Genomic DNA, 17,438 nt, shown 5'->3' on the forward strand with positions numbered 1-17,438 from the left:
CTTTCTTCCTTAAGATGCTTTCGTCAGGTAATTTTATCAGAGAAACAGGAAAACAAACTGAAGAGCATGTGAAGAAGGAGGTGATGAAGTAGTGTCTTCAGATACCCGAGCAGAAGCCAGCCCTGTCATGTAGTAAGGATATCTAACATCTGCCCTAAGTCCACAGGAACTCACAGAATACTCTGTATAGAAGCTGCTCAGTGTTAACCTTATCCATTGGGCTAGAAAGATGGTTTTCCAGTTAAGAACACTGGCAGCTCTTCCAGGAGACCTGGGCTCAACTCTTAGCACCTATATGAAGGTTCATAACCATCTGTATCTACAGTTCCAGGGGACCCAATATGCTCTTCGGCCTCCATGGGCATCAAGCACTCATGTGGTTTACAAGCATACATCCATATACATAAAATAATAAACAAACAAATAAAGTTACTTTAAAAAATATGTATTAATTTCAATCATCAAGATACTAGGCAGTCCTGAAGGAAAATGAACCAGTGATAAACGTGCAGTAGTATTAACAGTAGATCTCAAACAAATAGGAACAACCAAGGTGTAGGCAGAGGCTGCTTCTTTGTTCCCAGCTGCCTAGACCATGAAATAATCACACAGAAGCTCTAGTATTTGCAGTACTCTTTGGCCAACAGCTTAAGCGTATTTCTGTCTTATTCTTATATCTTAAATTAACCCATTTCTATTAATCTGTGTATTGCCACGTGGCTGTGGCTTACCAGCAAGGTTCTATCTGGCAAGGTTCCATCTGGCATCTGTCTCCGGTGGGGCCCCATGGCTTCTCTCTGACTCTGCCTTCTTTCTCCCAGCATTCAGTTTAGTTTTCCCACATAACTAACTCTCTTCTGCTAAGCCACTGGCCAAAACAGATTTATTCATTAACTAATAAAAGCAACACATAGCCAGAAGGACTTCCCACACTACCAAGGAAGAGTGGCTCTCTATCAAGAAAGCAGAAATTAATCAATCAGCAGGTAGATGGAGAAGACCTAAAGAGAAAACAGACTCACTGGTGACCACATAGATGAGAACAAGAAGCCAAAGGACATCTACAATTCCTCTGCAGAATATAAGATATGGAAGAGAACTAGAAAGAAGTGATGGGCTGGAGATGGCTCCGTGGTTAAGAGCACCTGTTACCCTTGCAAATAACGTGAGTTTGATATGAAGCCCCCACCTATGGGTTAGAACCCCATGACTCCAGCTCCAGAGAGTGTAAAGCCCTTTCCTAGCAGCTTTGGGTAGCAAGCACACACGGGATACACATACATGTATGCAGAAAAGCACTCGTGTACATAGAATAAATAAGTGTAGTCAAGGCATGTATATCAGAAGTTCTTCCCTTCTATAAACAAACTAATTAAAGATTTTAAAAATTGAAGCATAAGACTTGATGGCATTTAACTTGAAGATGTGTTCAACTTAGGGTTTTTTTTTTTTGCTTGTTTGTTTTGCTTTGTTTGTAATGGACTTTGAACCAAGGGTTTCATGTATGTTAGATAAGAGTTCTACTTCTGAGCCATACCCCTGCTTTTAGCTTTTTATTTTGAAACAGGTCCTCACCAAGTTGCTAAGCACTGGTGGCCCTGGACCATGGGTACATTCTACCTCAGTTCAAAGATTAAATGTGATTTATAGGGCTAAAGAACTATAAATGGACCAGCAGGTTAGCTCGATTCCTAAGGTCAACTGGTTCCTGTGTGCAGGTCATCCCAGCTTCCCATGGTGGCGACAAGCATATGTACCACCTACTGATACTGAACTATAGGCAACTCCCCATGTCCCAAGAGGCACAGGCCTGTTCTCCATCCCTGAGAGACCAAACCAGTGTCTCAAAATCTCCATGAGGACTTGCTGCTCTCTGAAGGTAGAAAGGATGCAGAGAGGCCAGTGAGTCCTGTGCTTGGATGACCAATGAAGAACATTTAGGGGACAGCCTTCTAGCTCTTCAGAAATTAAGAGCCCAGAAATGAGGGATAGCTGGTTTGTCAAGTCTAGCTCTCTGCCCACCACCATTGTCCATGACAGTGCCCATCTGTGTACCCGTAATCATCTGCTCTCTGGGCCTGGATCCTCCCTGACCTTCATGATGGAGATGAGAAGTTAGTAGCATGGAGCGAACCATCCTGCCAAGACCACTGCCATGGCTAGTACTGAAACAATTCTTCACATTTAGGATTCCTCTGCATTATCAGCAGAGGGCAGATGCAAGTCTGAACAGGAATGAATTGGAGCATTAAACTTTGCACTGAAGATATTAGCACCTACACTGGTTTGAACACCCGCTCGCAGGATCAGCTGTGTGCCCAGAGTCCAGTGGGAAGATGTACAGTTAGCGCCTACGCTGGTTTGAGCACCCGCTTGCTGTCTCTTTCCTGTATCTCAGACTCCCACAAGTGTCATTCAAGTTAATGTCTTGGAAAAATTTACAATCTTGCTCGTTTCTCATAAACTGGTGAAATGTCTAATATAATATATCTCCCCAAAGTTATCATTCTTTTTTATACGAGGACAACTTACTATTTTGGACTATTATGTCCCTCAAAGTTTCATAGGCAGAAATTTAAATATCCAAATTCATATGTTAAATTTTTGGAGGTGACGTCACTGGGAGGCGACTGAGTCATTAAATGGAATGATCTCGTGCCACTGGGAGGTGACTGAGCCATCTGGAGTCTCCTCTCTTAAGTGGAACGACCGCGTGCATCAATAAATTGATGTACTGTTGAGGAAATGGCTTTGTTATAAAAGAAAAATAACTGCTCTCTGGCACACTTGCCCTGTCTCATCTTGTGATGCCCTTTTCCATGTTATTATGTAGCAAGCAGGCCTTTCACCAGATGCCAAGCAGATCCAATGACCGATGCCTTAGATCTTCAGCCTCCAGAATTCTGAGCTAAAAAAACCTCCATTTTTTTTCCATGTTACCCGGTCTTGTATGTTGTGATACAGCAATAGAAAATACAGTTGGTTTTGACTGCTAGAATGGCCTAGAAAATACACCTCTAGGTATGTCCATAAGCACATTTCAGACAAGGTAAACTGAGGAAGGAAAATTGACCTCACAGTGGGCAACACCTTCCAAACCCCGAGTATGTAAAGGGGTTTTCAGAAGAAGCAGTGCCCGCGCACCTGCCCTCATGTCTTTCTGCACGGCTGTGTCTGTCACTGATGCTGTGATCCTCTACCGACATCAGTCTTCGGATGTGGACTAAGCACAGTGGCTCTCCGGGAACGAGCAGGCCTTTGGCATCGGATTGGAAGGGATGAACGATTCAGCTTCGTGAGCCGAGTAACCAGTGTGTGCTGTGCCTCTCGGGTGTGCAGGTGGACATGGCTAGATAACCAAGGCCTCGTGTGCACACTAATCTAATAAATTAGGTATGGAGTTTGTTGTTTGCGGTGGCTTGTGTGGGGGAGAACATGTGAGCTGTGACCCAGAGATGTTCCCGAGCTTGGAGCTATGACCTAGAGATGTTCCCAAGTTTGGAGCTATGACCTAGAGATGTTCCCGTGTTTGGAGCTGTGACCTAGAGATGTTCCCAAGCTTGGAGCTGTGACCTAGAGATGTTCCCAAGCTTGGAGCTATGACCTAGAGATGTTCCCAAGCTTGGAGCTGTGACCTAGAGATGTTCCCAAGCTTGGAGCTATGACCTAGAGATGTTCCCGTGTTTGGAACTGTGACCTAGAGATGTTCCCAAACTTGGAGCTGTGACTTAGAGATGTTCCCGAGCTTGGAGCTGTGACCTACAGATGTTCCCGACTGCTGTCAGCAGATCTGCCTGGATCATTCTGCTGGGACGGCAGGAGAATGCTGGTAGCAATACAGACACTGATAGCAGTGTTAGTGAGGTTTCGGGGAAAGAGGACTCTGACGGAAATCACGTTGCAGGTCCCTTGTGTGACATCATAGCAGAACATCTGACGCTATTTTCCCCACTTGTTAAAATTTCTCAGGAAGCCAAATTTCAAAGCAATGGACTGATTTGCCTGCTAGAGAAAATTTCAAGACAGGATAACCTTGGGGCTGCAGTGACTTAGCCAGGTTTACAATTAACAGAAAAGTAGAGCAAAAAAAAAAAAAAAATAGAAGATAGTTTGGTAATTAAAGAACCTTAAATAAGTTTAAAGTTTCCAACAAGACAGGTTCTGACAAAAGAGCTACAATGTCAAAAAGATTACCATTTTTCACTGGCGACCCCAGGCTCTGCACTGGGACAATAGAATGTCCTAACGGCAGGGGTCCATCAAAGGCTGCAGGACAAATCTGTTGGAAAGGGGCCTGAGCTGAGAGGCTCCCTACTCACAAACAACTTCCCAGAAGGTTTTTGACCCAGGTTCAGCTGCCTCAGCGCTCATGACCACGAAAGCTCTAATAGGAAGAGGCCGATGGCGTCTCTAGCAGCAACAGAACTTGAAATCGTTGCCCACACAGAGCTGACTTTGTAGGCCTACACGAGCAAAGGGTATGGGTTATGAAAGCTCTTGTCCAAAGCTTCAGAAGGCTGTGAGTTAGGGGAATGTCAGGCTGGGTTGAGTTCTCTGAATGAAGACTCGATCAACTTGAAGCCTCAGTTTCAGCCACAACACCAAGGGATCAGAGATTCCAGAAATGTGTGTGGCATTTACAAAGCAAAGCCCAAGGCCATGAATTGCCTGGCCCAAGAGACAAACCACGTGAACAGAGCTGCAGGGCCAAACTCAGCAAAGAAGGCAGAGCATGCATAATGCCATCTGGGGTTCTAGATGTTTCTAGGAAGGGTCTGTCTTTCCTTGATATCGTTTGAGAATCAGGTTATTTATTCTGTGCTGTTATATATCAAAAGTACATAACTTACTTTTGGGGTTTTACACAGGTTCTTAACTATGTTTCTTTTTAATCCCAGAAGAAACTTTAGACTTTAGAAGTGTTGGAACTTAAATATTAAGGAGAGAGTTAAACTTGAACTGCCTGGGTCGCGTATGATGAGACAGCGGTGAATAAAGTCACACGCTAGCACAACCATTATTTCCTATTCCAACAGCCTTTCCCTCTGCTGGCCTAGAACACATGGTTCCTAGAAGGAAGCATGATATTATCTCCACTAAATTGAACGCTGAGACTTCCCCGTGGTTACTTTGGATTCTTTATGTCCTTGAGTCAACAAGATAAAGTAGGAGTCATAGTAATGTCAGGCGTGATTGATGCAGCTGACTTGTGGGCAACTGGACTTTTATCACACAACAGAAGTGAGATTATATAGGGAGTACAGGCAATTTATAGGGCATCACTTAGGACTACTGAGCCTGCTGGTTAAGTTCAATGGGAAATACAACCAGATCCAAATAGTACGATAAAGGAACATAAATGCTATGAATGTGTCTTTTCTGTTTTATTAAAAATGTGTTTGTAGGGATAGAAAGATGGCTTAGTGGTTAAGCGTACTTATTTTGCAGAGAACCCAGGATCAATTCCCAACACTCACAGCTATCTATAACCCCGGTTCCAAAAGATCCAATGTCCTATGTTGATTTCCTTAAGTACTAGATATACTTGTGCGGCACATAAAAATACACAGGCAACACACACACATAAGCTATGGTAAAGTTTAAAGGGGAGTATGTTTGTGTATATATATTAACATAGTAAGTAAATATCCATGTTTTTCCCCTTCTATTCTTTTACCACATAACATAACATCAACTATCAGTACTTCAGTATTGTTAAATCTATATTATTGTATTTAACTTATGGGATATGCAAAGAGTAAGTATTCCTCAAAAGACGTCACATATCTGTGGAAAGAATTAGTGAATTCCCCGTTGTATAAGGGATACCTATATCATCTTAGGAGTAGTTACAACGCTGTCATTATCATAATTTAGAGGACTTAAGGAGATGTGGTTGAATATCATTAGCTTGACTAGATTTAGAACTGCATAAGAGTAACAACTCAGGATATGTCTGTGAGGGCATTTCCAAAGAGGAATTACTTGAAGGGTGGGTCGACCCTTGAAGTGGCTTGACCCCAAGTTCACATATAAAAGGGCCCAAGGAAAAAGAATTTGCCTTACTTACCCTGCCTTCACTTCTTCCTAAACAAGCATAGCTCGCTAGTCACTGCAGACAGCGGACTCCAGCTCCTTTTGCCTTCCAATAGGAACTGGATACCAGTGACTCTCTGGGAATCTTCTAGGCCTTCAGTGCCAGATTTGAACTTCAGAGGCTCACATTCATCTCACAGGCAGAGAAATTACTGGGTTCTGAGACTCTCCACTCTACAGTTAACCGTGGTTTCCCTGCGACCGTACCCATTCTGTAAGCTTATCTGGTCCTCCAGGGAGTCTTGCATATTACATAGACTAAGACACCACTCTTGGTCCTCAAGGAGGTTTGACAACCGGGGCTCTTGCTCAAGCTCAGACCTGGGCAAGAATTACCTTGCAGAGGAACAAGCTTCTAGGGTAGGGATGACTGTCTCCGAGAGCCATTAGTCTGTCTGTCTCTCGGTAACACATGTTAGAATTCCTCACATGAGGGTTGGCAGAAGTCTGTTCCTGTGCATATACCAAGCTGCAGTTTTATGACTCAACACCAAATTCAGGTCATTTCGGTAGGACCATTTCACACTGGCCATTGGCTTCCATTCCTCTCCCTTCTCTGCTTGAAAATTACACACGGGCCATGGAAACAGAGGCGCGCAGGCCACCAAGTGCAGAGAAGAACCTAGCCCCTCATGGGACATGTTTTCTTTTGTAGTTACCAGCTGCATTCCTGACAGCACCGGGTCCATCTCCGTGCAGTCTTCCTGTGGAGTGTTCACACACGGAACACCACTACCTCCAGCGTGATTAGCGCAGGTCTTGGTTTCCAGTGCTATTCCCAGGCCCTTGCCAGCATCTTTTCTCTGTGCGCTCACCACCTTAACGACCTGTTCCCACTAAGCTTTCAAAGCGTAAAATCAAGAAGAGTCCAGCACTGAAATCCCAAGGTCCAAATCAGGAGCAGAAGGAGAGAGAGCACGAGCAAGGAACTCAGGACCGCGAGGGGTGCACCCACACACTGAGACAATGGGGATGTTCTATCGGGAACTCACCAAGGCCAGCTGGCCTGGATCTGAAAAAGCCTGGGATAAAACCGGTCTCACTGAACATAGCGAACAATGAGGACTACTGAGACCTCAAGAACAATGGCAATGGGTTCTTTGATCCTACTGCACGTACTGGCTTTGTGGGAGCCTAGGCAGTTTGGATGCTCACCTTACTAGACCTGGATGGAGGTGGGTGGTCCTTGGACTTCCCACAGGGCAGGGAACCCTGATTGCTCTTTGGGCTGACGAGGGAGGGGGACTTGATTGGGGGAGGGGGAGGGAAATGGGAGGCGGTGGCGGGGAAGAGGCAGAAATCTTTAATAAATTAATAAATTAATTAATTAATTTAAAAAAAAGAAGAGTCCAGCAAGCTTACAACCCTTTCTTAGCCATCGATTCAACCCAAAGCATTCAGATTAAGATGAAGCTAATCTTAGTAACCGATGTGCCTTGTTCTATATCCCAGTGGTGAGCGGCATGCATTGGTGCACTTTTTTAAATGAAATTAGTTTAAGAACATGGTATTGAAGAGACATCGTAAATGATAAATAAAGTACCTGAAAAAGTCCACGAAAGAGAACCCATACCCATGCTGCTCTGCAATCCCTGCACAGACAACGTTGGCAGATGCTCCGATCAGTGTCCCGTTACCTGGAATCAGAAATCAGAAAAGAAAGTAACAGCCAAGCGCATTGTGGAAGCTGATCTTTGCTCTTTTCTTCTGTTCAAAGGCTGTGATGTGACGATGACCATCAAAGTCAATGCTTTGGAACGTCTGGAAACAAACACACTGCCAACCAGATAGTGAGTTATCTCTTTGAAAAGGTCCCAGTTGGAATCAGGGAATATGCATCTTTTAGAGAAAAACGCAAGCAAAGCAAACAACCGCGTGTGTCCTTTTTTAAACAGTGTAGCAAGATCTTAGCCAGAAACCTCTGGACTCTAGGCTCAGATATCTGCTAAGAAATTCTTTCAGCAGATGAAAGGGATTGGTAACATCAGGTGAAACTTTTGCATAACCCAATTTTGCTTGTTAGTAGGCATTTTCTTCACGTAAACATTTCCTTGAGTAAGCTTTCTTTGTGCAAACAGTTGGAAAGGACATGCTGTGCACACGGGCACTTATGCCAGCCCTCACAGTCCACGTGGAGCAAACCACCGAGGCGATCCCATCAGGTCATTCTTCCCACCCTTTCTCCTCCCCGAACCACAGCCATGCATTCAAGAAAGTCTTACACAGCCAAGCCCAAGAGTCTCTTCTTTCTGCCTAATTGGAGCCATTGGTATTCAAGTACACAGCTGAGGCCCCATCAGCTTAGCTCAGATCTGACATCAGCGCTTCGACAGTAGGGGAAGAGCTAACCCTGAGGGTTAGTGAGCAGAGAACCCTGCTCTGGAGCCACTGCAGTGTGCGAGCAGGAGGACATTATGCTTCCGAAACCAGAAACTTCAAAACAGAGAGACAGAAGGGCTCCGGTGTCCTCACGAAGGAAGCACTGTGAGGGAGACTGAAGAGCTAGCCATGGTGTCCTGAACTTGAACCAAGGCTTCTGACTCTACAGCAACATTAAAGAGGATGAGCTGAAGGATGTCTAGGGTTCTCATGGGTAGACACAGAGTATCGAAGGGTCTGGACTGGGTAGCAATGTACAAGTCATTGTTTTTCTGGCCCAGACCACCTTCCTAGGTGTTATTCTCAGATGTAGCCACACTATCACCTTTCTGTCTGTCTGTCTGTCTGTCTGACTGGTCCCATTTGCCTTCTTGCCAAATGTGATCATTAGTTTTAATTGTCAGCCTTACAGAATCAAAAAACACCTGGGTTGGTATGCCTCTGGATGTGGGGGGGGGGGGGGATTATGCTGACTTTTAATTAAGGAAGGAAGACCCACCCACTATTGCTGGGATCCCGGGCTGTGTAAGTGGCAAGGAGAGCTGAGCAGAACTCATGGTTCTCTGCCTCCTGACCACCAACGGAACCTGACCAAGCGCTGTGTCATAGGGTTTCTGTTGCTGTGATGAACACTATGACCAAAGGCTAGTTGGGGAGGAAATGGTTTACTTGGCTGACACTTCCATCCTGAAGGAAGTTGAGGCAGGAACTCCAACAGGACAGGAACCTGGAGGCAGGAGCTGATGCAGAAACCATGGAGGAACGCTGCTTCCTGGCTTGCTCACCATGGCTTGCTCATCCTGCTTTTTTAGAAAACCCAGGACCGCCAGCCCAGAGGTGATACCACTCAGATGGGCTGGGCCCTCCTGCATCAATCACTAATTAAGAAAATGACCTACAGGCTTGCCTGCAGCCTGATCTTACAGAGGCATTTGCTCAAGCTCTGTCCTCACTGATGACCTTAGCTTATGTCTAGCTGACATAAAACCAGCCAGCAGACACTGCCAGTTCCCGTTACCCTGATTCCCTGCCATGACTGATGATTGTACCTTGAACTGTGAGCAAGAATAAATACTTCTTCCAATAAGTTGCCCTTGTTGGAGTTCTTTATCACAACCACAGAAAAAGCAGCCACGGTAGTCAGACAAGTAAAATATGTTTTAGTTCCAACTGCCTGGTCTGTGTTCCCCAGTTCACGGAGCAATACATTTTTTTCCAAAGCCAATCAAAAGCTTCTGCTGAAAGTATTCATCAAAATTATTAAACCCAGGGCTAATGAAGCTACTGCTTCCTTTTGGAGTTTTAAAATGGTGGAAAGAGCTATGGAACTGGGTGTGAATGACTTCACAAAAGTGTGCTGAAAATGTATCAGGAGACCCTTCAACATGGCTCAGGGAGTAACTTTTGTATTAGGTATTTTGTATCATAAATCCCGTCAGTGATCAGAGTTGGTGTACACTTAACACCCAGCACATTAAGTGTTCAGTGGGCCAGGAATGAGCACCTTCCAACGACTCTGCCTAAAAGTTCTCAGGGATTAAATGCTTACAGTTCAGTAACGAATGCCTGCTTCCCAGAGGTGCTCAGTCTCTAGCCTACATTAGCATATTCATCTATATTAGTCCCTCTTAGTGTCTCTCCTAGAGGCCCCCTCAATGTTTACTTGTCAGGAACTAGCCCAGGAGGTCTCCTGTTCCAACCCCTTCCCTTGGGTCACCTTTTCTAACTGCTCTCTCCCCTGACTGTGGTCTTTCCCTGGCATTCTGCATGTGCTCCGGGTCTCCCACTGTGCGAGAACATACCCATTGTGAACACACCCATTGTTATAATCTTAGGCTGAGTGCCTGGCTCCACCCCCCCCCAGAGCACAATGCCAGGCTATTATAGCAGGTAATTCATATGCTTGAATTTTATTGAATCTTTTAAAATCCCATTTAAGGGCTGAATTCGCAAGTGTTCTTGGATCTTGTTTCCATTGCTGGTGTTAAATGTGTCTATGAAAGAAACTCGGTTGGTGTTTTCTGGAGCTGTTTCTCTGAAGGAAAATTTTAATTATTCTGCCCTTTTGTAGGATTCCGTCTCAGTCACTGCATTAGATAAATCAGCTGTCTCCTGAAGTCTTGATGCCTCACTAGCTGAGGTTAATCCCACCTCACAAATGAGCAGATAAATGAACCAGAACGCTATCAATTTGATAGTCTGAGAAGTCAAAGAACACAGAAAGCTAGATTATCTGCGCATGTCTGGAGGCAACAAAAAATGTTCGATATATACATATATATATATATATATATATACATACATACATATATATTTCTGCTATGTTTATCTAAGAGTCTCTATAATCCACCTGTGTTCCCCAGGCGATTAAGCTGTCCGAATACAAGAACTCTAGATCGACTTGGCTCTAGACAATTACAGCCAGAGCCCTCGTGTGTTGCCCAGCGGTCAGTTCCACCTAACAACCTCTACCTCACACTGTTTCCTCGGATGTCATCCCCAATGCTTGTGCTTGGTCTCTCATCTTCCCTCCTCCTCTTCGGTGGAGTCCCTACTCAGCTATGCAATGCTTCTATGCAGTGGAGCCCAGAGAGAAAGACCGGCCACTACAGATTCTGCTGATTGCATAGGATGCTGCCTAGAGGCGCAGAGTGGGAGCCTGCTAGCTAGCTTTGAACTATATCAGCAGTGACCATCATCAGACCACGGGCCCTGCATGGTGAGAAGTTGTAGGGAACAAGTGAAATCATGAATGGATCTGTAGCTGACGTGGGCGCCAATGCCTCAGACACGTGCCGTGATAAAGCCTTCCTCTGAGAGGGGCTCAAAGAGAGGCAAAGCTTCCCTCTGATCTGAATGTGAATGACACCGTGTGTAAGGAAAATGCCCACAGTAGCTTCCCCCCTCAATGTGTACATCCCAAAGACTGTTCCCCTACAGAGACTGCTCCTACCCATATTAGCTAACCCCGCCTCCTCCATCAGATGTATGGAATAACCCTGCCTCCCTGTCCAACTGTATGTAATAAGCTCTGAGTTTCCCAGGTACTAAAACTTCTTTATCTGAGAGTCCAGACCATCTGATTGCTGCTCCTAATTAAGGTTCCAGGACCCAAAGCCGTGCCAGGACATGGCAAACACTGACTGGCTTTACAGAGGAACGGAGGAGTTCTGGGTGTTCAGATTTTGAAATCAGGAAATCACCAGGCTTCTCTTGAATTCACTTAGATTTGCTAGCTACCAGCTCTTCCTCTGTCCGCCCCCACAATGCCAGTGTGGTTCCTCACAATGAAGTCAGCACCCCTTACCTCCCAGGCAGGCGCCGAGGGCCAGGGCATACATGAGCGGCAGCGCCGGCAAACGAATGTCAGGGTCTTGGCCCAGGTTCAGGAGCACAGGGATCTGTGGAAGAAAGGAACATTGCAGCCACCTATCAGAGAAACCACGAGAGCTACACACCCAGACTTGCAGAACGTGAGCGGCCTTGTTTTGCTATTGTTATTATTATTATTATCATTATCATCAATTATTGTTGTTGTTGTTGTTGTGTGTGTGTGTGTGTGTGTGTGTGTGTGTGTGCTCGTGCACGCGCACGCGTATGTGTATGGCGGGGTGGCAGTATCACGGCACAAGTGTGGAAGGCCAACCTTGTAGAATGAAGTCAGTTCTTTCCTTCCAACTTCACGTGGCTTCTGGGGATAAAACTCAAGTTCTCAGGCTTATATTCTTGGGTGGCAAGTGCCTTTACCCACTACCCACTAAGCTATCTCACCGGCCCTCGCAGAATTTTTAATAGTCAAACTGTTAATGTGTATATATATATATATATATATGTGTGTGTGTGTGTGTGTGTGTGTGTGTGTGTGTGTAATTTTTTTTCTAAAAAGAGCACTAGATGCATGGAAAGAAGTCAAAGCAAATTTTGAGATGCACAAAACCTTGAGTGTGTACCCATCTGCCTATGTCTGGTCCAAAGCGAAGAGCCAGGTTTCCTCATTGGAAGCTATCCAGGCTGCTGCCGTGGGTCACTATGGATGGGTGCCTAAGAACCATGAATCCAGTGTTCACAAACCCCCGCTGGTGTCACGCTCTTCCTGAGGCGTCATCACAGTCTACATTAAGTCACTCTTGGAGTGTGTCTGTTGTCAGTTCAGCCAACAGATGCAGGCCGGTGAGGCGGCTCAGAGGGAAAGGGCATTTGTTGCCAAACCTTGACGCAAGTTCAGCTCCCAGAACCATATATTAGGTGAGAACTGACTCCTGCAAGTTGATCTCCGACCACACACACAGACACACACACACATACATACACACACACACACACATACCACTGTTACACCACACAGACACACACACATACACCACTGTTACACCTCACACACATACACAAGAGAGATGTAAAAAAAACCACCAGACAGACCATGAAAGTGGGGCATGAGAAGACACAATAATGGGTCTTGCAACCCAATCATGAAAACAGTCTTTGCTCAGAAGCTGCACCCTAGGAAGGCTGCCTCTCACTGCTGCTCTCCCCAGTTGTCCTGAAGCTGTGGCATTTGTAACAGACTTTACAGCCAGAAATATCGGTTTCCAGGGAGCTCTACCAATAGCCAGTGGCCCTCTTCTAATGGAAAAATTCTGTGCTATTATAACCAATGAAACATGTCGGTCTGTGACATTTCTGTAAGAAATATATGATGTGTTTTTAAAGTATCCTCTCCCTGAGTGTTTTTACAACTGACAGTCTGCTGCCCTGTGTGTTTGAGACATACTCTGATTATCCTTTTCTCAGAATCCTAGTCTCCTAAATAAATATACACAGTGGTTTGCAGAGTGTGGACCAAAATCTGGCTACATGACTGCCAGTCTGTGAGCCAAGGAAGGAAGGAAGGAAGGAGAAAAGAAGAAGAGGAAGGAGGAGGAGGAGGAGAAGGAAAAGAAGGAGAAGGAGGAGGAGGAAGAAAAGAAAGAGAGAAAGGAAGGAGGGAAAGAAGGAAAGAAGGAAGGAAGGAAGGAAGGAAGGAAGGAAGGAAGGAAGGAAGGAAGGAAGGAAGGAAGAAGAGAAATATGCCTTGTAGCGTCCTTCCAAGGCCACCTTCCCTAGCCAGAGGACTCACTGATCCCCACCCATTGGGGAAGGGCCTGTAACCCACTCTGCCAGGCTAATGGAGAAGACAGTGTGTCTTTGCTGCTCACATCCCTATTCCTCTAGAGAAGACCGCCTTATTTAGCTCCCATAAATGGCGTACTGGGATTCAATCCCAGATTCTCCCTCTGCAGAAACACAGCCATGCATCCCTGTAACTGCTCTGCTATTTAGCCTAATTGCAGTCCACTGGACCTGGCTCGGCTCTCTATATTATTTTGTTTCTGAACATTTTAGAAAAGAAAGGGCTAAAAGCAAAAATGGCATCAAGTGTAAAACAAAAAGTGAACGCTCAGATGAAGTACTTTTGACCTTTATCACCCCTGAGTGTTTTTCCGTATACCAGTTATTCCAGCCAACAGCTACAGCTGTTTGAATACTTCCTCCTCGGGCCTGGAAAGAAACCTGGGATAAGAAGATGCTGAAGAACAAGAGAGCCTTCAAAACATGGCTTTCACACTGGGCTAAATGGCAATGCATACAACTGTGTGTATCCAAGAAATCAGTTTTTAAAAACTACAAAATTATGTGCATAAATCACCATATAGCCCAGGGGGAAATGGTGATGTGTTAAGCCTGAAGCTGTCACAGACTCTTTCCTGTGCAAGCCAAGGAGTTTGAAGAGAAGAGGCTTCAACAGAGGAAGACTGTCAGGTCCCCAGTGCAGCTGTGAGGGCACCATAGCAGAGCCCCAGGAATTCTGCTGCCACAGGGCTGTACTCAGGTTCCCACAAGCTCTTGCCTACTGCAGGCTGGAAGAGGTTGGGGGGGGGGCTGCTTGTTGGTTCCCGGCAGCCTGGCTAGATTAGACCCGAAATAATCACACAGAAAGCGTATTAAATCACTGCTTGGCCCATTAGCTCTAGCTTCTTATTCGCTAATTCTAATATTAATTTAAGCCATTTCTATTAATCTGAGTATCCCTGGGTGGCTGTGGCTTACCGGGTAAAGTTCCTGCGTCCATCTCCAGCAGGGCTCCATGGTGTCTCTCTGACTCCATCCTTCTTTCTCCCAGCATTCAGCCTAGCTTTCTTTCCCTACCTACCTACCTAAGTTCTGCCTTGCTGTAGGTCTAAAGCAGTTTCTTTATTCATTAATGGTAATCACAGCACACAGAGGGGACTCCCACATCAGGAAGGGAAGGAAGAAAAGGCCAGTGAGTGTGAAGGGGGTTCCCAGGCATGGGAATGTTTGCTCAAATACTGAAATATCTGCACCCCAAGATCCCAGTGTGCTCAAATACTGAAATATCTGGACCCCAAGACCCCAGCATCCTCCATTTCTCAAGACCATGCGGTGTCTCCTCCATCTCAAGCAAGCAAGGGGTTAACCCTGGCATATGGTGAGGACCAGGAGTCTCACACTGACCACTTCAGATTCTCTAGGGATGTTCTCGTTGCATTATTAAATATTAGCAGTGTTAAGTCCTGCTTAATATTTCACACTTTACAACAAGCAACTAAGGGAAGGGCTTAAAACAGAGGGTTAAACCCAGGTGTTGTCTATAACAACAGTGACCTAGAAACACTCAGAAATGACAAAAGTCAGAAACATTTCAATTCAGTTTTATAAAATAATAGCTAAAGTAGTGAGGCACAGTGGTAAACGCCTTTAATTCCAGCGTTCAATAGGTAGACTCAAGAGTTCAAGGCTAGCCTGGTAGACATAGTGAGTTAAAGGTCCAGGGCAATTTAGTGAAGCCTTGCCTCAAAATAAAAATAAATAAATAAATAAATAAATAAATAAATAAATAAATAAATAAATAGTTAATAACAAACTTAGTTCATCTCAAACCCTGGGACGTGGACACCTTCATCTATACTGCTCTGATTAGAATATTCCTGAAGTCTCATCCAACCACCATGGAAGCCTCCACTCCTCTACTGAACGACTGTTTTTCCTCTGTGCATGAAGAGAATTTCCATGGCGGCATCCTACCAGTTGTGAGCTAATTCTTGGATTCCTCTCCCTCCCAATGGCAGGACATCCTTTCCGGCCCACGGAAGAAAGGAGATATACCACTGACAAACATGTACGCAGTCGCAGGATGAATGGACGTACCTATCTGAGACCCGACACAAAGAAGAGGCTGGCTGAAATCGTTTCTGTCATCTCATGTGTCCTCGGGATAACAGAATTACTCAGCCACTGTTCAAAGGCAGGGGTTCTCAACCTGTCTATTGTGACACCCTTGGTGCTGAATGACCCTTCCGAGGTGGTCACCTAAGACTATCTCCATACCAGATATTCACAATGAGATTCCCAACAGTAGCAAAGTTGCAATTATGAAGTAGCAATGAAATAATCTTATAGCTGGGGGGGGGGGGGGTCACCACAACATGAGGAACTGTATTAAGGGTTCCCAGCGTTAGGAAGGTTGAGAACCACTGTGCTTGGGGGAACGATTCCTGCAGGTGCTATACTGCACCAAGTGGCCTCTAGCTCTGTGACTGCATTTGTACTAACTGATCATCCTTCAAACAGCAGCTGTGTCTGCCAGCTCTTTTGTCATTTCTGCATTTCCGTATGTGTTCCCCTGGATGCAGCCTTCTGCATCCACAGCTCCACAGCTGTGTAGAGCGAAGGTGCTTCTAGTCAGAAGGGGCTCTCTTCAAACAGGAGAACTGAGACCCAGTCAGGGAGAACCGATGCCCACACATCAGTCATGGGGGGCAGAGGCAAACGGGGTGAGGAAAACTACTGAATGTGTGTTCTTGCGGTGGGAGGATGGGGCTTGCTTCACACACCTGGGCTTGGACAGAGAAGCTATGATGTGGGAGTGTCATATATCAATCTGTTGATTTCATTGGTTAATTAAATAAAGAAACTGCTTGCCCTGATAGGTTAAAACATAGGAGGAGTAAACAGGAGGAAGAGGAAGTGAGGTAAGACTCCTTAGACAGACGTGAGATAGCTCTGCTCTCAGAGACACATGCGATGAAGCTCCGACTCAGGATGGATGTAGGCTAGAATCTTCCCAGTAAGCGCACCTTGGGGTGCTTACACACATTATTAGAAATGGGCTAGTCCAGGTGCAAGAGTTAGCCGAGAAGAGGCTAGATATAATGGGCAAGCAGTGTTTAAAAGAATACAATTTGTGTGTTGTTATTTCGGGCATGAGCTAGCAGGCGGCCGGGGTGCTGGGGACGCAGCCCCGCTGCTCCTATTTCAACAAGGCTAGAGAGAGAGAGTTCCAGGAAGCCCAGGGGCATGGGCTTTGCCTTACCACAGCTGGTCCAGGGGAAGGTTCTGTCGGAGGCAGACACTTGGAGGAGGGAAGGAGGGGACAGATTCTCAAGCCCTGATCTTCTATTAAGTAATTCAAAATTCCCAGGCAGCTGATAACTGACGGCAAAGGTACAAATCAACCAAAAGCAGGAACAGGCAGCTGGCAACTTCCACCTAACTGGGCCTAGAAAACACACGAGTTCTGCAACCCCGTAGTCAGGTCTCAGGCTGTCCGTGTCTAGAAATGAGCTCAAGCTGGAGTATCGAAGGATTTCTGGTAGTTAAATAAAAGCCAGCCTTCCTCAGGAACTAGTGAAACAGCTTCCTAGTTTCCCTGAAGGAGTCCCTTGCCTCTGGCAGATCAGACAGATGGCCACCTGTGGTGCCTACCATCAAAGCCCATGTTGGCCTCCAGGCTCCCTGCATATCACAAGTACCTGCTATGTATTTCAAAGACCATGATAGTGCTCTGACCTTCCCTTTCCTTCCAGCAGTCATCCTCATAGACCACAGGATGTCTCTACCACTCTAGCTCGTTCTCTCTCTCTCTCTCTCTCTCTCTCTCTCTCTCTCTCTCTCTCTCTCTCTCT

At 45.6% G+C, this 17,438-nt stretch overlaps 1 protein-coding gene across 2 annotated transcripts in view; it reads right to left on the bottom strand.

The window, feature by feature from the left end:
- Window positions 1-17,438, bottom strand: part of Oca2 (OCA2 melanosomal transmembrane protein) — a 206,787-nt gene that overhangs the window by 64,926 nt on the left and 124,423 nt on the right. For both annotated transcript variants that reach the window (XM_050140365.1, XM_050140364.1), the window contains exons 21-22: window positions 11,783-11,876; window positions 7,640-7,733 (exon numbers count right to left, since the gene is read on the bottom strand). In XM_050140365.1, the coding sequence (XP_049996322.1) occupies window positions 7,640-7,733; window positions 11,783-11,876 (188 nt within the window). The remainder of the gene's footprint in view (window positions 1-7,639; window positions 7,734-11,782; window positions 11,877-17,438) is intronic.

This window comes from Alexandromys fortis, unplaced genomic scaffold, assembly GCF_014885135.2.
Source record: "Alexandromys fortis isolate MF-2015 unplaced genomic scaffold, M_Fortis_MF-2015_v1.1 scaffold_39, whole genome shotgun sequence".
NCBI lineage: Eukaryota > Metazoa > Chordata > Mammalia > Rodentia > Cricetidae > Alexandromys > Alexandromys fortis.